At 44.8% G+C, this 21,671-nt stretch overlaps 1 protein-coding gene across 3 annotated transcripts in view; it reads right to left on the bottom strand.

The window, feature by feature from the left end:
* Nucleotides 1–488: 488 nt before the first annotated feature.
* The window catches only part of CACNA1G (calcium voltage-gated channel subunit alpha1 G), a 150,156-nt gene continuing 128,973 nt past the window's right edge, over nt 489–21,671 (bottom strand). For 2 of the 3 annotated variants that reach the window (XM_063409047.1, XM_063409048.1), the window contains exons 32-35: nt 21,326–21,670; nt 13,001–13,190; nt 9,827–9,996; nt 491–5,899 (exon numbers count right to left, since the gene is read on the bottom strand). In XM_063409047.1, the coding sequence (XP_063265117.1) occupies nt 5,045–5,899; nt 9,827–9,996; nt 13,001–13,190; nt 21,326–21,670 (1,560 nt within the window). In that variant the 3' untranslated portion in view covers nt 491–5,044. Of the gene's footprint in view, nt 5,900–9,826; nt 9,997–13,000; nt 13,191–16,174; nt 16,310–18,942; nt 19,084–21,325; nt 21,671 lie in introns of all 3 variants that reach the window. The other variant, XM_063409049.1, reaches the window with a different exon arrangement.

Below are 21,671 nucleotides of genomic sequence, written 5' to 3'. Positions count from 1 at the left end.
TGGGAAAGGAAGTGATTTGTTGTTGCTGTAAGGACTGAACTCACCCGAGAGCACAGAGGTGTGTGAGCCTGTGATCAGCTCTTCCTTGGCTCAGCCCAGCTCACCTTAATGCCCTGAGGATGCTCCAGGCTCGGAGGGCTGGGAAGGCTTTTCATGGTTCAGGTGGGGTTGGCCCCACAGCCTGGACAGCACAGACACGTCACAGAGCTCACCTGGAGTGATTTGCACGGGATTCTGAACAGATCCATATTTTCCCTCTCTTTAAGGACTGGTATTCTTCCTGCTGTTTTCTACTGAGAGATTACTTTATCAAAACATCCTCTAGACAGCCAAACTGCTCTGGGTGTCGATTCAGGGTCCCTCCTGCTGCAGAGCAGTCAGATCATTCCAGGCAGTGAGGAGCAGGGCTGCTGAGTGCCCAGGGTCTGGTTCCTCCCTCCAGTGGCTGCTCCCCAGGGGAGAGGAGATTTCATGTTAGGAGGGACAGAGGTCATTCACTAAAACCCCTGAAGAGCCTTTAACAAGGTCCTGGAGTGACAGGACAAGAGGGGGAATGGCTTCAAACAGAAGGAGGGCAGGTTTAGGTTAGATTGTAGGGAGAAATTCCTCCCTGTGAGGGTGGGCAGGCCCTGGCACAGGGTGCCCAGAGAAGCTGGGGCTGCCCCTGGATCCCTGGCAGTGCCCAAGGCCAGGTTGGAGAGGGCTTGGAGCAGCCTGAGACAGTGGAAGGTGTCCCTGCCATGGCAAGGGGTGGCACTGGATGATCTTTAAGGTCCCTTCCAACTCAGACCATTCTGTGGAATGTTTCTGGGGGTACCTAAGCAGTGCCTGAGCTCTGGGCCCCTGCTGCCCTTCAGCCCCCAGGCTGTGCTATGCCCACCAACTCCTGCTTTGCAAGGAGTTAAATGGCATCAGGAGACGCTGCTGGATTTCAGGCTGGAAACCCCAAAGATGAGTGGAAAAGCCCAGCATCTTCCTCTTCACAGACAGGTCAGATCTGCCCCTTCTCCTCACTCCATTCTCCCTGCTGGCTGCAGCTCCCCACTGCAGTCCTGCCATCCTCAGGGCTCACACAGATCCTGCCAGGGCAGAGGGACCCACAAGGGCACAGCCCGTGCTCTCGCTGCTCACTCTGCACACCCTGGGCAGTGCCCCGGGTCAGATTTGCTTGTGGCCACATCAAATGACTCCACAAAGGGCCATCATTTCCCAATCTTCCTTCCAGCCTCCTGGCCTTGATGCTGTTATCTCCTCCAACTGTTCACAATTAAAACATGACCAAAGACTCGACTGCCTGGAGTGATACAGATTATCATCAGCAACACCAACAAAAAAAGGGAGATGCACCGTTGTTTTTCTTTTCAAAAGCTTTTAATAGGACACATTTGTTTTTGTCAGTTGTAAAGATTTACACTTGTTTTTTGTCTTCTTCTTCTTTTTTTTTTTTTTTTTAAAAAAAGGAACATTTAAATCCAATTTTCCCCATGAGTACCACCTTCTGTTGCCCCGACCAAAAGACCTCCTTTTGGCCTATATACCTGATACAGTATAACAATATATTAACTATTAAATACAAAGTTCTATCATATATACTAGGTTGTTACGGACATTGCAATGGTACTGTGCCTACTCTATCACTTTGTGTAATAGTGTACATGGGTTATTATTGTAGCCAAAGGGGCAGAAAAGGGGAGACAGGGGCATAGCCTAATTTACAGTGGTAATGCTTTTGTTTTATTATTTTTTTCCTTGTTTTTTATTTTCTCCTTGAACACACCTAGTGCTGAGTGCAATCCACAGAAGTCAAAAACAGTGTTTTCTTTGCCCTCCTCCAAAAATATCTACAGTACAAAACCTCTAACCAAGTTATGAAAAATCGCTTCTATGTGCGAGGGGCTGCAAGAATGGAATTTACATTTTTCCAGACACATCTGCAATCTCTTTCCCCCATTGTGTCAGACTGGCAATAACAAAATCTCCTCCTCCCACCTGCATACAGTAAATCCACAGTAGTAAAGTGCTGGTGTGCTTGAATGAGCAGGAGAGCCATGCAACTGCTTCACCAGGGGCAGAGGCTGAGCTTTGGGGAGGTGTTTGATGTGGGTACAGTCCTTGGGCAGTGCTAGCACTGCAATATTGTGGAACTTGAGCTTAGCTGCTGACTCCTGAACACGCCCTGGATGCAGGCTATGAAATCACCCCCTGTGTGCTGTGACAGGGCACGCCTGGCTCCAGGTTTATGAAAAGAAACTTGTAGGTAAGAGCTGCTTCTGTTGCCAAGATGCTATGCAGACTTTTAACAATTTCTCTATAGATTTCTACAAAAATATAAAAATTCTATCAACATAACCATTCTACAGAATTCCTGTGGATTTTGTACATTTTGTTTAAAAAAGTCAAATTCTACAAAACCCCCCCAAAGGTATTGAAAATGATTTGAGTATTATTGCACGTGCTGCAGTACATTTGTATTTGTCTTTCAAAAGGGCATCTAGAAAATACTCATCTGGTTTAGAAAACAATCTATTTTACATGGATTTCTTTTCCTGAAAGCATACTCTTTACTGACTATTCATGTATGATGTAAACTTTTTGTTACTTCCACAAACCTTGTCAGTAGGCAAAACCCCAAGTATTAAAACAGAAGAGCCTTTAGACTTGCTGTTACATTTGGAGTTGAGCATTTGGATTAACATCACATCACTGTTTTGTGCCATGATTTCAAGCTAAAATGTTCAGTGGGTTTTTTTGTAAGGAAGGATCTGAAGAGTGTATGTGAACACAATCCTAATCATTAAGGAACCAGGGATGGCAATTTTAGTGGCCTAGCTAGTTTCCCAAACTATTTAGCACATGTAAAAGGAAAAGCTATGGCTCATTATGGGTGTAAAACCAAAAAGGGATTAAGAATATTTCTCAGGCTTAATGCACTGTAATTTTATTATTTCCTTAAATATGATCTGGGGGAAGAACTGATGAAAGGTTTGTTTGAAATCACTGCTTCAGACAGGCTTAACTCTGGCTTTGGGCTGGCATATCAAAGAGAGCGGGCTCCATGTGGGCCTGTGGTGAAGAGGGGAGAAATGTCCCAGCCAAGAATTAATCTAACTGCAGTAAATAATACAGAATGTTAATCCTCCTACTTCAAATACACTGATTGCCTGACTTCCTGCTGAAAGCCCTTCCATTTCTCCTCCACATGTAGGGATTGTTTATGGAGCAAACATCCTCAAGTGAAAATAAAGGAGCTTAGGACCTCTCCTAGGCTGTGGGGTACAAACAACATCTTCTCCTCGTGTGTACACACCAGGCTAATGCAGATCCACGTGGTGCAAACAGCCTGATCTCTGAGTGGACAAAAGGCTGTACATCAGCATGTGGTAGTGATTTGAAATTTCTCTAGTTCTCCAAAAGTTACAAACTCCCGACTGACAGAATCAGCACAAATCTTCCTCCTGCCTGTGCTGGTTCAGAGGCACCACCCGTGGACTTGGCTTCAAACCTGTGACCTGGACACTTCAAAGCATGCCTGCAGTCTAATTTAGCCTACATCTTAACATGATTCCGTGGAAGTGGAGTGGAGTTCATGCCTGGCTCCCATCAGTCATGTGAGGAGAGGGAGGTGCTGAATGGGGCCAGCCTCGAGTGGTTTTCAGGCTGGGCTGTCCAGTTTTACAGATTGCTTTTGGCAGAGGGCATTAGCACAGGAGTAAATAGGTAATTTTTGAGATGATTGATGTTATAAAGCAAGGGCATGAATTCTGGGTTTATCCACTTTGTATCATCGTGTTGCTGCTTAAGGCTATTGATAGATTGGAAATAAAATTGCAGTCGGGGTCATGTAAATTAACTCTAGCAGTGATAGCAGAATACCTGGCTGCTTTACTGAAAATCATTTCAGTACCTGCAGACTTTCCTCTATGTAATCTGTAAAATAACTTGCAGAAGTGCCTTGATTCACATCAGCATATGATTTTAATTTTCTAGAATTACTTTAATATGATAACCCCCAGGCATTCTAGGCGAGAGCTTAACTTTAGGCAGGTGCTTAAGCCCATTGCTGTGCCATGTGTGCCCTGATTTCACCCAGGGCAAGTCCTAAGTTTGACCTCACTCTCCTCTGTACAACATGCAGAGAGGAGGAGCTCTGCTGAAAACAGAGGGATGAGGGAGGTGTAAAACTCAGCAAAATAAAAAGTCCATCCTGGAGACACTGCAAAAACACCTTGGAAGTGACCACAGGCCTTTGCTGCCTGTTTCCTAGGAAGGTATGAAAATCAACCCTTGACATGATTTTGTGAGTTGCCAGTAAATGATTTGTAACATCCTTTCATAATTCAGTATCTTGTACTGTTAAATGGCTCTGCCTTCACCATCCTCAGACATGTTGGACCTTCCTGGGTCTGAGCACTGGCTTTCACACTCTGAATATCAATTTTATGCAAGACTGGAATATTTTGTTAAAAAATTGCCACTGCATTTCTGTACTATGCAAACAATCATTTTCCCAGAATATCATTGAAGTCCAAGGGGAAAAATAAATTACATTAAATAATCCTTATTTACTGCTGACTGTGGGATACATTTCCTCTGTAATGCACTAATTGGCTACATTTTGTGCTTTGCAAAACAAAATGAAACCCAAACAAAACAAAAAAAGAGAAGGGATTAAATATATATTTTTTTAGGTTAAAATATTTGTAAAAACCAACTTTATCTCAGAAATATTCCGAGATACATAAAATAGAAGAAAATTAAATGAGTCTTTAGTCACAAAATGTACTACATCCTGCAATACTAGATTCAATTAATTTAATAAAATATAATATACATATAGATTCTGCACATTGTATTGCTTTTACCTAAGCAGCACATATGCTTAAGTAAGCGTGATATAGGTTAACCACTCTTTTAACCAGCTGGTTCTTTAATCTTTCTTTGGAAATTTTTTACCCAGTGCCATTTTGGAGTACAGAGTTTTTTTAAATTTTTTTTTTCTATTACATGAAAGGAAGAAGACATTTGGCACCAACAGAAAAGTAACTCAGGGCTCCGTTTCCGTTTGATCAAAGGAAAAGCTAGGAAGTGTCAACAAGTCTTTCTTTGGGGTGGGAGATGCTGACACACTGTCTGGAAGCAGTGAATCCCCTATATCCATGGAATCCTTGGACTCACAGGAGGGAGCACGCCTCCTCAGGCAAACGTCTCCACTGGCAGGTGAGAGGCTGTGGGGTCCCCTGGGCACCAAGCCCTGCCCATCGGGGGGATCTATGGATATACAGGGAGGGCTCAGTTTCTTCTTCTGCCGCGTGCCTTGCAGGCATTCCATTTCACTCACCACCTGACTTATAAAGCCAGAGGAGCTGGACGTGGAATGGTGCTGAGGGCTGTTTTCTATGGAACAAATCTCTATGGAATGTCTCCTTTGATCATCTAACCAAGAGGGCGGTTTTTTTAGCAGGCCCTGGGTGTCCACACTGTGGTATTTCTTCAGGTCCTTCAGTACCACGTTGCCAGTATTGCCCACGTTCCTCCTAGGTGTGAGAGGCTGACCCTCTGAACAGGCACTCGAGGCTGTGCAAGTTTCTGAAGTGAAAGGCTCTGAGGAGCTGTTTATTTCAGATACTTCTTGGTCCATTGAATCTTCAGGGGTCTCCTGATACGAGTCTGCACAAGCACAGGATGCTGGTGCCTGCTTTGAAATATTATACTGATTGTGGGAATGCTGCTGCGTGTGGACGCTCGCCCGACTCCAGGCAGCCAGCCCATCTGCTTCTGAGGGTGTCAGAGCCACTGGAGACTCCTCCTTGGGCACAGTGGGAACATTTGGGTCAGAGAGCTCACTCACCTCAGTGTGGAGATTCTCCTTGCTATCCAGAGAGTCGTTCCTTATAGCCATCTGCAGCAGGGCGCAGAGGGGTTGGGGAGGAAAGGAGTCGCCAAGTAAGAGAGACAGATCAAACAAAGATTAGTACAGGCAAGGCTCAGCATTCACAGAGCACTCAGCTCTGCTGAGATCCCTCAGCACAGACCCACTGGCTCCCATAAAAACCTGTGTTGTGAGTTCTACAAGCTCCCATTGTCAGGGATCTGTGGGTTTGTCCCTGTGTGACAGCCCTTCACTCTTCCTGAATGGATGACCTTTAGCTTTCTCCTCTAAGGATGGAGGGCTGCAAAACCAGAATGCCCCCACTCAAACTTACTCATATTCTTGTTATGTAAAGGAGGAAGGTCTACAGCAAAGCCCTCAGTAATTTCAGCAGCCCAGGTGTGAGCAGGAGAGCAAGATGTGCAGGTGAGCCTGTGTATTCCCTTCTGTAGCCCAGGTGATGCTGAGGGCCTGGAACAGGATCCCCAGAGCAGCACCCGACCAGCCCCGCTGTGTGCCAGCGTCAAGGCAACATCCTGTCCCTGGCTCTGCTCCCCAGGCTGGAGCCACGGCTCTGCATCATCCTGTGGCAGGAGCTGGAAACACTGCAGTCCAAAGCTGGACTAATAATAATCTGTAATCATTTCAGTTCATTCATATGCTTAAGTTCAGGCTTCCTAAGGCACATTTTGCCTTGGCTGTGTGGAGCCCTACACAGCATCAATGCCCACTGGCAGAGGGAACCTTGGGCATGCTTTGAAGGCTTTGCCTTTTCACTGCTCTGCATTCCTTGTCAAAAGGCTTTATAAATCAGCCACGTTAACTGGCCCTTTAAGGCAGACTATCTGTTTGAGAAGACTTTTAAATGTTCTTAAAGATAAAAATCTTCACAGGGAAATTTGGAGGAAATGTGCACAGCTGGTCCCAGTCCTTTAGAAAAGTGTAAGGAGATGAAATGATGAAATTCCTCATGCTAAGGAATACTTTTGTGACAAATCACCCCAAAATGATCATACACTTTATATAAATATTGTCCCACAAGGATCATTTGAGCCAAATGATCTCTATTCAGCAAAGCTCTCATCTGCTGCAGTGTGTCCATGCATGCACAGGAACACCAGAGTCTATTGCAGCAGCTGCACATTGCACTCCCTTTGTCAGTGGGGACAGCTCAGAGAATATTTAATATGGCAAACAACTTCATCCAGTGCTGCTGAATCCTTTCTAGTTAAAATTTCACAGCATAACACTGGCAACTAATCAGTCAGGAGTGAAGTTATTCTGTCTCCTCAGCACCAGTAGTTTTAATGAGGTTCTGGGAGAATAAATCATGTTCATATCCTGAAAAGAGACACAGACCACACAGAAGTCGAATAGAGAAGCAAAAAGTAATTGTTGGCATTACTTTTGCTTGCACACCAACCTGTGTTGCACACCACGACAGTATTAGTCACCACCAGCTCTTTCTTTGCCTATGATACAGGCATCTGTGGTTGTTGTTAGTAGTAACAGTACAAATGTTTTACTGGTTTGTTTGAAAATAAAAGGACCCTCTGCCATCCCAGAGGGGTGTACACCTGCAGCAGCCACAGCTTGGTGTGGGCTACACCTTGGATACACAGTCCTGGAACTACAAAATCAATATAGGTTTAATTTCAGGTAGAATTCCTCTGGAGAAAAGCCTTTGTGCCATGCACTGCCGAGGAGTGCAATCCTCAGCAGGAATGTTATCCCAAAGCATCCAATCCTCTCATCTTCCTCTGCCAGGGCATTAATTGTCAAACACTCCGGAGTCTAAACTGGACAGGACTGTGGGGGCTGTGCCAGCTCCCCAGCACTCTGCAGGGAAAGGGAGGTCAAACACACAGGATTCAGTGCTCAGGGAGAGTGCAAGGACCAGGTATGTGAGGGACAAGGTGTATCTGTCATGGATTATGGGGAGGAGAGGGCAGGAGAGGGAAGGGAAAGAAAAAAGGAAAAGGAAAAGGAAAAGGAAAAGGAAAAGGAAAAGGAAAAGGAAAAGGAAAAGGAAAAGGAAAAGGAAAAGGAGAAAAGGAAAAAAGGAGAAAAGGAGAAAAGGAGAAAAGGAGAAAAGGAGAAAAGGAGAAAAGGAGAAAAGGAGAAAAGGAGAAAAGGAGAAAAGGAGAAAAGGAACGGGAACGGGAAAGGAAAAGGAAAAGGAAAAAAGAGAAAAAAACAAAAAAAGAAAAAGAAAGAGGAAAAGGAAAAGAGAAAAAAAGAACCAAATCAGAATTGCATGCAGTATGTGTAAGAATCAGGAGAAATGGGTACTGAAAACCAGACTGCTTTGTCAGTTTGGGCTATTTGATGTGCTAGTGAGAAATTAGTGGTAGCAACAAAAAGAAGTCAAGCAGAGAGCACCTGAGCAAGCAGAAGTGCTGGGTCTGTAAAGGGAATTTTGCCTCTTAAAGGAGCACATTTCCCAGTGTTTGGCCATCTAGATTGCAGCTAACAGTAACAGCAATATCACCAGAACAACCTCCCTGCTCCCATTAGCCACACTGGGAGCTCCCTGCTGCTCAGGAGCCTGCCAAGGGCAACTCTCATGGGTCTGCCCGTGGATTGTATCTGCTCACTGCCACAAAGCTCTTTGCTCTCTGAACTGCCACTCCAAGAGCATATCCATATTCCCTGCATGAGCAGGGAGAGGGAGAGAGGGCAATAAATTGACTTAAATGTATGAAAAGGTCTAGAAAAAGAAGCCATCAAAGATGTGAACAAAATGAAGACTGGAGAAGATGGCTAACATGGTAATTTATTCAGGCTAGATCACTTCAAAAGGATGGGTCTGTTATTCATTAGAAAGCAAGAGAGAGTGGTTATGAACTGGAATCATGACATCAATTAGTTTCCCCATTAGTGGTGATTGGGATAGCTGGCTAACCCCATGCAAATAAATACATGCAAAGAATTTCTTATGTCAATTTAGTATTACAGACTAATGTAATTGTTAACCTTGGTACTTCACATCCATTTTTAGAGCTTAATGAATCAACTGTCTAATTTGTCAATGTTGATTAAAAGATGAAAGAAATGGGAATATTTTCATGCAGGAAAGAAATTGCTTTTGAAAAAATCGAACCGATCCCCTTTGTGTATGTAAAATCAGGCATGGAAATACTGAATAAAGCACAGGTTTTGAATCAGATGTGCTTCTGGTCCTGGTCCAGCTGCACAATCATTGAAATATGCTGAAAAATGTGAGAGTGAGGCACAAGTTTAAGTATTTTACTAAAAAAAGATAAGTCTAAACTTATGCTTCCAATCAGCCAGACTGGAATCTTTGATTAGATCCCTGAGATCTGTGATTGAATCAGGATTTAAATCAATGCCAGGCAAAAACCAGAGATAAAACTGGTTGCAAAATAAAACATGTTCTGCCTTGCATACACTCAAACTTTTTTAAAGCTCACAGCTGATGGAAAATTATTTTGATTTTCAATTCTCACTGTAAAACCAGTATGCTTCCCATAATGGTTTTGCATATGAGATAAGCAATTTCCATGAAACACTTCTCCTCTTTTGGGAGGCCAGAGGAGTCAGAGGAGGGGTGGCCTGCGATGGAGCCTGCAATCCCTGTGTCCTTTCAAGCACTGAAAAAATCACAGCAGTTAAGAATTAGTTCCTCAACCCCAACGAGCCTCTGGGGAGCATTTGGCTGCATTTATGAAGAGGATTAAAAAAAAATAAAGTGCTAACAATGTGGAGAACATTTAGGCACGTTGCCAAAGGACATGATACTCATCACGCACATTCTTTGGAGACTCCTGGATGGCGTTCAGATCAAAAACCACCAACCTTTTTTGTTATTTCTGTAGGAGAATTACAGTTCTCTGGAGGTTTCTCTGTGAATCCCTCCTTGAATTTAAAGCACGGTGAACCAGGAAATGCATCAATATAAGAGCTCAGCAGGTTTATGATCATCACTCTGCTTACCTGTCTGCGGAGCAGCCTCTCAGCAGAAGGGGAGTGCACCTGCTGGGAGACCCGGGGCTTGCTCTCCCCCACCACACGCTCGTGGGCTCTTATTTGGTGGAAATGGTCCTTTGGGATTTGCAGGAGGGAGCTGGTGTCTGCTGGCTGCGACTGCACCGACGCCTTCGAACCTTGCCGGGGGAGAAGAGGCAGAAATGGGACATGTTCACCCAAGGGTTGTGTCCCAACCTCAGTGACCTCCCGGGGAAACTGCTTTGCTGCACCTTGGATCAGACAGGCACAGCAAAACCACTGAATTCAGCAACTGGCTCCCCAGAACTGGGAAAAAACCTCCCTTCTACTAATAAATTACTCCAGCATTGTCTATTATTTCATTTTTCTTGGCATTTTCCCCTGATACAACTGGAACTAGCTCCTGTTGAGAACAGAAGACAAGGAACTACGAGTTCATCCGAGCTGGCAATTCTTGCATCCCTGCTTTTGGGCCAACAACTTTGCAGGCAGCATCACCTCTGAGCACCACTAACATCTGACTTTGAAAGGCTCTAGGAGGTGTCTCCATGCCTGAACTGCTGGGATCTCCAAACCAGCATGCACACGCTGGAAATGAAGGGAAAGGGAGCAGCCCCTGGCAGCTCTCAAGGCTGGTTTTACAAAGCTTCCCAGAAGAAGGAAACACATACTCTCCAGCCTCTCCCTGACCCTTCGTGGTTGCTGGCTACTTCTTCTGCAAGGTTTGAAACTCTGTGTGCTCCCCTCACACACAGGCTCGACGCTTTTCAAAACAATTCATTTAATCTGGACCGCATCCCAGAGAATCTCATTTGTCCTGGAATCCTTCCCGGAGCAACAGCCCCATTATGAAGGAGTATTCAAACAAATGCCTCCTGCAAGTGCCAGTGTTTCTGACAACAAAACCTTCTCAGCTTGAAATATTACGGCTTGGTTGTGGTGATTTATTAGAGGCGCCTGGCACCTCTTGCTGCCTTCACTGCACTCTACAATATTAGAAACTGTAAACAGGTGGGGGTGACCTCCCCCACCCTGAAAAGCCCTGACATTGTATGGGGAAGAGGACAGTGATACGTCAGAATTTGGGGACCTCGCCCACCTCCCAGCACTCTGGCCTGCTTGAGACGATTGGAGTCTCGCCAGCAGGAGAAAAACACAAAAGGTTTAATTGCTTAATGTGGTTAGAAGACGTCAGCTTTACCTCACCAAAATATTTCTGCTGCACCTCAGTGGAACTGCTGTTCCTGTGGATTTACAAGGTGCAATGCCCCAGAAAGCCAGGGCTGTCACACGGGGCTATCCAGGTCCTCCAAACTGAAACTGGAAAGTGAAATCTTGAAAAAGAAGGGACTCAGAAATTACCCAATCCCTTTCTGACACAGATTTTGTTCAAGGAAGTGCAAATACATCCCAATTAAGGGTCAACAATGAAGCACTGGAAATTCCCTCTGCAGCAGACATGATTCTTTTGTGTGGTCAGGAGTTTCTGGACTATTACAGAGACCCATAAATTCTGGCTCAACAGAAGGTAATGGGAGATTTGCAATTGCTTTCAATGGGATTTTAGCTGCACCATTAGCATTATGTGCAAACAGGTTCTTCAAAACACTGCTCTTGACCTTGAGAATTCTGTCTTGTGGCAGAGATTTCTCACAACACCAGATTCATCTTCCTCCCTTGTGCCCAGATATTTTTTTTGCTTCTGTTCAACAGTCGCTATTCATCCAAATTCTTATTACTATGCAAATTTCAACATCTTATTCCTAATCTGTTCAAATCTCCTAGCATTCTGAACATTGCTGAAATTATGTTCTGCTTAGAGGCTTTCAAATGGCAATGCTTGTAAAAGCTTCCCTGTCTTATCGGTGACAAATGTCTAAAATGATGGCGTGTACAGACGAATTAAAGGTGGCTCCATTCACTTCCCAGCTCTGGCAGGTAGAGGAGCTGGGGGCACAGGGACAATCCCTGCATGGACAGGGACAGAGGTGCAGGCAGGGAGAGCCCTCTCTGTACCTAAGAATATCTCTGAATTTAGCTCCAAGATGTATATCCCAACCATGCACGCTGGGAAGAACAATTCTGCACTCTCTCATTTTCCCATTCATCTCACACCAGCGTGTCTCTCAATTCAGCACATTTATGTTCATTTTACAGGCATTTAGAGACACCATCTTTCCATCTTTCATGGATGTGCCCAGACAGAGCTTCCAAACATGTGCTGCTGCAGAGAACAGACAGGAGGAAATATTTCTGTGCTGGGATTTGGTGGGACAGAGGTACCCCAGGCTGCAGAGGCTGTCACATTCAGGAACCAGCTAGGGGGACAACCAGTGTTGAGCCAGGCCTAAAAAATCCTGAGGAAAGGAGTTATCTTAAACAGGGCTTTGTAAATTGTGGAGGGTCTTCTCAAGCTGCAGAGGGTCTTTTACACAGGTCTGGACACACGCCTCTGTCTTGGGTTGAAAAATGTAACCAAAAATGTGTATTCTATTTTCATCTGTTGAAACCAGTTGGGAGATATTGTTCCTTATCTCTTGTAACTCTAGGGGGGAAAGAGGGGAGATGCCCTCTGTTAATGGGACACCTGATAACACCAGATAAGGCAGGGCCTTCTTATCTCTTCCTCCACCCATCCTCCTCCAAGGGACATCTCCTGTGAATGGGCCATTGAAGGCTCTCACATGACTGATAACATCACCTCATCCCATTGGGAGATGCTGCACCCAGTGGGAGGAGCCAAAGCCTTTCCACTGGGATAAAACCAGCAATCCCAAACACCAAGGGAGCCTGTTCCCATTGGATTCCCTGAGGAAGATTGGACCCTTTCTTGAGGATCATCTCTACTTCAACAGAGCCACATCTGTCCCTCCAGGAGGACTTATTTGGGCTGCTTCCAACACCCTGATCAACAGGGCGTCAGGTTTGCATTTTGACTCTCTCGGTGGTCCTTTGTATTATTGCATTTATCTTATTTTATTTTTATTTTTATCTTTCTTGCTGTTTGTTCTCTCTCTATTAAACTATATTTCTGACTTGGAGTCTCACTGGTTTTGCTTTCAAACCGGGGGCAATTTTCTCCCTCCTACCAAAGAGCCTGCAAAACCACAACTCCTTCTCTGCTGGAAAATCCTACTTGTGTCCCAGCTGAGAGAGGTGTACCTGACTGGGATTTGTGGTGTGCTGGCTTCCTGTCCCCCAGGGGCTCGGGGCAGGGGCCGGAGTAGGGCGGCTGGAACATGTAGCTGTCGTTTGGCAAGGAGTGCGTGCGTCCCACCGAGGGCTTCCTCACACTCAGCAGGTCCTTGCTGGGGGACAGGGTCAGCGTGGCGTCCTTGGAGCGGGGATCAGCCTGAGGGGGAGAAAAACGTGAGGAGGGCAGGAGCGGGAGGGCGGCAGAGAGGAGAAGTGCCCAGAAAGGCGAGCGACAGCCACTGCAGCCGGGATGGCGCGATGGGCATGCACGGGGGCACGGATGGATGTGCCAGGGAGCCATCCCCTCCTCGGGGCTCCCCAGGAACCCCCACACGATGGACCACAGAAACAGAGGGAGCCACACCGCAGGAATAAACCATGACTATTTCAGGGATGAGCAAAGAAGGCATCATGCCTCAAGGCCAGCAAAGGTCACATGCTTGGCAGAACTTTGACCCTCTGCTCCCTAGGTGCCCCCATCAGCAAGGCAGGCTTTTGGCAAAGGTGAGCGGTTTCCTCTTCTGACAATAAAAGAAACAAAAACAAACAACAAAAAACCCCCACCCCAACCCAAATGCAAAAACTACTCTATCAAAAATATTTTCTGTTCTGGCTCACAGCACAATTTTATTGGATTTTCTTCTCATGTAATGAATAACTAAACCTATTTTATTGAAAAGGATATCTAAACCTACTGCTTCAGGGTGAAAGCCATTCTCTAATTAGAAGGGATCTAATGCAAGCAAGGGTTATTGTATATATGTTGACTGTGGAATTTTTACAGCCAAGGAGACTGTTGGAATGGGCAGCCCCAGAGGCAATATTGAGTGGATTCAGGTCTGATTTCATAAGAAAATATCTCCATCCCAGAAATGTTCTTGGGTGTTATTGTCTTGGAGAGTATTAGCAAAAAAAGGAAGCAAAGTCATCTTCCCAGTGTATTTGTAATGAAACAATTATTTAATTGTTAAAATGTCTCAAGCGAAAAACACAGGAATAGGTTTGTGCCACTGTAATCTAGCACAGTATTTGGCTGATCATTTTTGGAAAACTTTAGATCTTATTTTCTAAAAAAATTTCCCTTCACTCAGTACATACAGGTTTTCTGGAATCACCACAGATATTTTTGATCGCAATTTTATCCTTCAGTCACAAAAAAAAAAAAAAAAAATCACTACAGCATTCATTTGCACAAGAAACATGATGAGATTAAAAGGAATTTTCAAAAAGGAAAAAAAAAAAGAGGAAAAAAGAAGAAAAGGCAGGGAAGAGAAAAAAAAAGATCATTGTTGCAAATTTAATGAACAAAACAGGTCTGCACTGCCATGCAACATTTGTTTCAGTCCTTGGGAAATTGCTGATTTGGATAGAGCTTGGATACAGATTAGATAAGGGAGACTGCAATCTCCTGGTACAGCTCGGGGAGTGAGAGCCAAACCTGTGCTTGTAAAGCTGAGTTTGGATTTGGGAGCCTCCCTGCCTTCCCCTTACCCAGCTCATGCTGCTTCACTGTCACAGTGCTGAGCTGAAAGCAGAAAAGGGGCCCTGAAACCTGAGATCCCAAACCCAAATCCGTTTGAATCTGAACATGAGAGCTTGGATTGGAGACCCCATCCAAATCCAACCTTCAGTGAACCTTTGGGTTCATTGACAGGATCCAATGTGGGCCATTCCCACTTTTGGATCATCTTGGGGAAATCTCATGAGTGAAATTCATGAGAACCATTGAAAATGGCTGCAAAATGATCTTCCCAGGCCAGCCCACAGAGCCGTGGGAGCACATGACTTTTTGGTTCAGTGGTATTTTTGAAAAACATGTTGTTTTGGCTTGACTGAAAATCAAACCCAAGTTTTCCTCAAATAAAAAAAATTAAAAATACCAATCTAAATATTTTTCAACTAAAGCCACATCTAAATGAAGTGTAAAAATATTGCATTTAGAAGGGATTACAATGAAAGCTTGCAGTTTTTCAGGATTTTGGGTAACTGTTGTGACCAAACACTTTTTTGGAATTGATAAAAACTCACAAAAATTCTTTGCTCAGCACAGTTTTTCTTTTCTTTTTGGAGAGGGGAGATAAACCATCTTTCCTGGCTGTACCCTTGAGACTTTGCAATGCTGTCAAACAAGGTTGTCTAATCTGATTCAAAACTAGGAGGGTTTCTCCTCTGTCCAACTCTCCATACTATTTTTTAAACAAAAAGCCTCATACAAGAAGTTAAAGGAAGTTCACAAAATCTTTTGCACAGAATGCCATGAAGCATGATGGGAAATATTGTCACGGTTTAAGAGATGATTCTCAAATAAGTGCTAATTAGGATGACAGTCAGCTAATATGGCAGAAAATTCTATGAACAACACAAACACCCAAAGGCAGGTACATGAACAACAACAAAGAAAACAAGAATGGTCTAAAAATGTTGGGAAAGGAATTATGTCTGTTGTGCAGCAGAAAAAAAGCACTTGACCGCTACACAGCTAAAAATGTCTAATGTTTCAGAGAGGAGATGGTTAAGGCAGGGTTCAAAATACTGGTTATGTCAGTCAAAAAGACACTGAATAGTCTTTTTTTTTTTTTCCCCAGCATGGTGACTGCTAGAAAGAATTTGCAAAACAAGTATAATCTTGGAGAGATCCCCATTTGGTATTTGTAAAAGAAACAATATGGCACCAATCATGAAAAAAAACCCCTTGTGGTGCCTGTGTTCATAATGACAAAAATGCACTCCAAACCCAAGTGTTTGGGCTGACCCTGCAGCACAGGACATGGGTCATTAGCTCACGGGTGTTTCTTTTTGCAGCATCACTGATTTGTTTCAGATGGGGAGGAAATTTCAACCTTGATGCTTTCCAAAGCTTTTTTTTTTTACTACTTATTTTACTTGTAGAAAACACATTGTTTATACATAAGGCAGCAAAAAAAAAATTGAAATAACCACTCATTCCTTGCAAGGAGCCAAGATTGTGGACAAGAGTGACAAAAGGCAGGACCTAATGGCATTAAGGACAGCATCCTGCTCAGGGAAGAGGCTGGTGCTCTTTGGGAAGGGGCTGGAAATGCCATTAGGCAGGTGCAGAGAGGTGGGAGCAGTATTTCGAACCCTGTAAACATCAGACTACACAGCAACCAGTGTATGTACATTGCTTTCCAGAGCATTAAGTAAGTGTGTGTTAATGTCATCAGGAAAAGAGTCATCCGTCAGAGCTAGGGACCAGGACTTTTCAGAGAGAATATCTGACGTCAGAGACAGAGCCTCCATCTCAGCTAGAGGGATCTAAAGGGAGAGATGATTAAACATAAGAAACCAGGACACAAATCTTTTGGAAAATAAAATTTAAAAAAAAAAAAAAAAAAAAAAGGAAATAAAAGTATCATAATCTAAATACTTCTAGACAGTAAAGCAATATCCCTGCAGTGGGAGAAGCTACATCAGACACATTGTTACCAGGGACAGAACATTAAAGAAATGAAATATAACGAAGAAATTGTAAAAGGACTGGGACATTCATACTTTAGTGCTTACCAAGGATCTGGGAGGGGGTTTAAAACCATACACTAATGTCAGCATTGTATTTTGCTATTCTCCTGTCTACATGAAGAAGCAAAAGTAACATTGCTTTCATAACAGAGATTCATACTCTTGGCTGTGATCAAATACAAAAGGTTTCAAGATCTGATTTCTTTAAACTTTTCCCCCCCAAATAACCATGCTGGTTTCTAAGCTAAACTTGTTGAGCCTGCAAAGATTCTCCAACAACAAAACCATATTTTCAGGTGGGGTGTGCAGTGTGCCTTTCCCTGTGAGGCTGCAGGGACCAGGCCCACACTCCCCTCCCCAAGAGGAAGGTGGGACCAAAATTCCCTTCCTCACAGTTGAAAGGGCACAGGGAGAAACTCCAAGCTTGATTTTGGTTAGCAAACACCTCACACCTGCTCTGGGCAAGTCCCAGGTGCTTCCCTTTCGTTTCTCACTGTGCATTTTTTTTTTTTTTTTTTTTGCCATCCTCTGTGCTTGAAGAGTCTTTCTGCAGCAATAAATCTCCCAAGAGAAAACAGAGAGGCACAGATCTCTTGCATTGAAGTTGTCAGAGGACTGGGTTTTCTCACTCTTAGAAATGGCAGCTGTGGGATGGACAAACCCAGCGATGAGTGAGCCTGGAGAGGCTCAAAATTCAGCTGAGATAAGGAAGAGGGTCGGGCTCCTCTCATCTAACCTCAGCTTTGATATCTCCTCTAGCACACTCATCTGCTGGCAGTGGATGAGAGAGATGATTTGGTGCCCCTGATTTTGGTGCCCCCTCATATGAGGCTCCCCAAAAAGGCATCACATGAAAGATGCCAGCCTGAGGACAGGAATTCCTAAGAGGGACCCAGCAGCCAGAGCCAGGAGAAAGCAGTGCAGGAGCGTGGTGGGCACCAGCAGCTCCTGCCTCCAGGAGCTCCCCTGGTGGAGCTGCTGTGAATCAGGCTGCTCTCAGCAATTCCAGCACTGCTCTGAATTCCCGGGCAGCCTGAGAACATGACAAATGGTGTGAACAGAAAAGCCAAAATGTAAACAAAACATCACCTCGCTCCAGCCTTCCCAAATCCAAAATTGAGTTTGAAGCCGTCAAAACATTTTGTTGGAAACATCCAACTGATTGTGACCAGTTTTAATTATAGAGAGGGGGGGGAAAAAAAGCTTAAATTTTAAAAGAAAAAGCCATTGCAAACTGAAATGCTATATTTTTTCATTACAGAAATGTCAAAACAAAACCATTTTTTTGCTGCAGCAGCACTTTCTGGTGAAAAATGTTGTGACAAAAATTTTGCAACCAGATTTCACTGAGTTTCTTACTGACCCTCTGCCTTCTCTGCCAGAGCTACTGTGTCTGCTCCTCTGGCAATTATTAGAGACAGCCACTTCCTATAGCTTAATAGACTCTGGGATGCAATATGGAGCAATCAGAGGAAGACATGTTATCCTGCTATATAAAGACCTGCAGCAGAATTTCATTTTAGCTAAGCTTGTTCCTTTCCTCTAATGAACCATCAAAAGTTGGGTAATTTAGAGTGTCAGTGAGCTCATAAACAAGCACATTGATTTAACAAGAAAATGCCTGTTATTTTTAGCCAGAAAGGTTGGGAAAAATACATCAAGAAATACGGAATTTGCTCAATTGCAACTGCAGCAAATAATAGGTGTGCTTGAATTATTATTGTGGTCACTGCTGTGTTTTAGGGGAAATATTTGTTCTAAAGAATAACGTGCTTTAAAAAGTGGGTATTTCATTCTAGGAAGTAAATGAACTAATTTTAAACAAGCACTGTCTGCCCGAGAAAGCACTGGAGCACACAATTACTTCTGTGCACCATTAAGGGCTGCCTCCCCTCCTAAATTCACTAGATCAGAGTTGAGGATCTAGTTTACAGTGACCCAATTGCAAGAAGCTTCTTTGGGAAAACCCTTCAAAACTGGATTTTCAGGCACTACAAGGAGGCACAGAAGGCAGAGACCATTTGATGATACTCAGCAGCTCAGGCTCTGCTCTGGGAAAACCTCAGGCTGTGCTGCAGGCTCTGCAGACGTGCCCTGACACTGCTGTGGAGCCTTGCTCAGGAGCAGGAAGCCAAATGTAAGAACCCCACTGAAGGATGGAGATGGAATTTTGTGCATTTCCCCTCTAACAACCATGAACTGTAAATCCCAATGAAAAACTTCTTACTGTGTTGACAAGGGAAAGTCCAAGCATGTTGTCTTCCTCTTGCCTTGATATATAACATCATCTACTCCCAGAGAAAAAGCCAAAGTGACTTATGCTTCCAAATCCCTGTGACTGCATTACATAAGGAACTTTAACTTGCTATTAAAGGTCTCAGTCAAATTGAGTTTGGATGGAGACTGTGCAGGAAATTAGGAATATTAACCTGGTTCTCAGAGTTGTAATATTCGGGAGCTGGGAGGGCATAATGATGGCACACAGAGCCTGACAGGTTGTCCATCAGCTTCAGCTCTCCTTCCAGAGATTCCTGGATCAGCAGTGATATGGTATCAAACAAGTGCCTTTCCTAGGAAAGGTGGTGTAAAGCATGCAGAGAGGGAGCAAGCCAAAAAGAGAGGAGGAAAAAAGAGAGGGATGGAGACAGAGAGAAAAAAAAGGACAGCATATCAAACCCAACGAACAAAATGAAGGAAAAAAATAAAAAGGGGGGAAAAGGTGGAAACATTCAAGAAGAACAGCAGTAACAGGAACAGTGGGACAGGAGAAAAGGAGAGAGAACAGTGAAGTAATATCATGGTGAGCAGAGACAGCTTTCCCAGACATTATGAGAGATGGGGAGACAGCAGCTGCCCTGAGAGCACGGCTGCTCCCACCCGGGGCCCTCCTTGGGACAATCTCCCTCTCAGCAAACACAGCAGGACATTCCTGGGGGCTGAGCAGCATCTTCCCACTGGTGCTGTCAACAGCACACTGCTTGCTGCAGGGCTCCTACACGCATGGTCCAAGCTTCTGAGCTGCAGGACCTGATACCTGACACCTAAATCCATATCCAGAGGGCACAGAAACGAAAACAACCTGACTGGAGAGAGGCTGAGTGTCCTGTCCATGGAAACTGCAGCTGAGCAGGATGGACACGTCTCAGATCACTATGCCAGACATGGCTGAGGTGCCCCCAGTGCTCTGGCCAGTGTCAAAGCAGCTGGCCACAGCCCTGGGCTTGTACAGAGCAGGGTCTGGCTTGTGCAGGCAGCAGGGGAGCGATTTCAGGGGCACCCTCCTGGTAGGGAATGCCCAGTGCATACAGTGGGATGAGGACCAGCACTACAGTCAAACAGCACACAGTGCAAGAGTCCCAGGAAAGAGGCAAGCGGAAGAGCATGCTGTCCTTGCCAGGGCTGTGTCCTGGGAATTGCATTCCTCTGCTGTCAAGCTCAAAAATCAGATTTGTCCTGAGGATTTGGGCTGGGAAAAGAAATGGTCAGAATAAGATCTCCTGGAGGTTTTTGAGGCTTCTGTTTGAGGAAAAGAGCAAGCAACACACTCTGAAGGTCACAACTGGAATAAACCCTTTGCCAGGCCACCCTCAGAGAGGGCAGGTTGAACAGACTGCAGAGTGAGGTATCATTCTGACTGATTTGTCTCACAGTTTTGCAATTTCTCTTTTTTGCCAGTTTCAGTCCTGATGCTGAGTCCAGCAGGGCTGAGGACACTTTGCCAATACTGTGCTCAACACATACAGCACCAGTTGGGATGTGTTGTTTCTTCCTAGAGGACATAGTAAATGTGGATTTCCCCATAGTGCCCTGAACTTTGGCTTTTTCCTGAGCCAAAGAGCAGCTTTGGACTCCATCTCAGACATCAGAAATTCTAATGGCACCAGAAATTTCCAGTAGCCTAGGAAGTGAAACAAAGCTTAAGCAGGGATTTACTCTCTTTCACCCTTGGAGTAAAGATCATAAATCAGTTTTTTATGCATTAGAATATTAGTCCACCCCAGGCTGAGGCCAAAGATATGCTGTTGTGAAATCATGATGTAATAAAAGCTAATGAGGTCTGCATAGAGTTTAACCCAATTTGCAATCAGCTAAGACTAGAAAAAGGCTGGACTGTATTTCCTCAGTAATTTCAGTTCAGTGACCTCCCAAAGAACTTGTCTGGGGCTTGATCTCACCTCTCAGTCCTCAAACTGAATCTTCATCCAAAGACTATACTTTAGGGAGATGTTGTAGCAGCTCCCACATTACAGCCACGCTCCTGCTGGTGGGAGCTCTGCCACCAGCCCTGGTGAGCTCAGGTTTGAGTCTCCTCTGGATTATTCTATTGTTAAAAGAATCTTTTCTTACAAGCCTGACTGCGGGGATGGGTTTTAAATTGAGGTTACATAAAACAAATTTAATACTGAAGCAAAGATTAGCCAAGTTTTATTCCTCTTTTATGTTGTGGTTCATGGTCTGTATTAGAAAAGAAAACACATTACTCTCATGATTTTGCTATCACAAAGGACCAGTCAAAACTCTGAATTAAACTAAATCTGGAGCTAACTCTGAACTCTGTGGCTTGAGCTGACCTCCAGAGTAAATTGCAAAACTCTCTCCCTCCAAACAGATGCATCAAAGTGGTCTGGAGGCCTGCCTGGGGTCTCTCCCCTGCAGCATTGGCTCCCAAACCACGCAAGAGTCAGCAGCCGACAGCAGGGGATGCAAGCCCAGGACATCTGGTACACTCCTCTTTCAGCACCAACTCGTGCAAGCCTTCCCCCAGCAAAAGTGCAGGTCAAGCCCTCCTCCCCGTCCAGCAGAGATTCTCACCATATGATAAGCCAGTGAGAGCTGGGAATCCACCTTGATTTGCATGGGGTTGGTGAACCCGCAGGGGCTCTCGGGCCTCTCTGCGCTGGCGGTGCCTGTCCACGCAAAGATGGCTGAGGGGCTGTGCTGGCCGGGGCTGAGGGTCTTCATCTCCATCTCCAGCTCTGCTTCCAGCTCTGCCTCCTCCTTGGCCTCCTTGTTGCTCTCCTCCAAGTGCTTCATGAGCACGGCAATCACCACGTTCACCAGCACGAACTGGGCCGTCAGCACGAAGGAGACGAAGTAGATGGGGGAGATGACGGTGTTGTAGCAGGTGGACTCCTGGTCACAGTCACGCAGCGTGTCC

The sequence above is a fragment of the Prinia subflava genome, chromosome 12 (assembly GCF_021018805.1).
Source record: "Prinia subflava isolate CZ2003 ecotype Zambia chromosome 12, Cam_Psub_1.2, whole genome shotgun sequence".
NCBI classification, from domain to species: Eukaryota; Metazoa; Chordata; class Aves; order Passeriformes; family Cisticolidae; genus Prinia; species Prinia subflava.
This window is presented reverse-complemented; position numbering and strand designations above follow the sequence as displayed.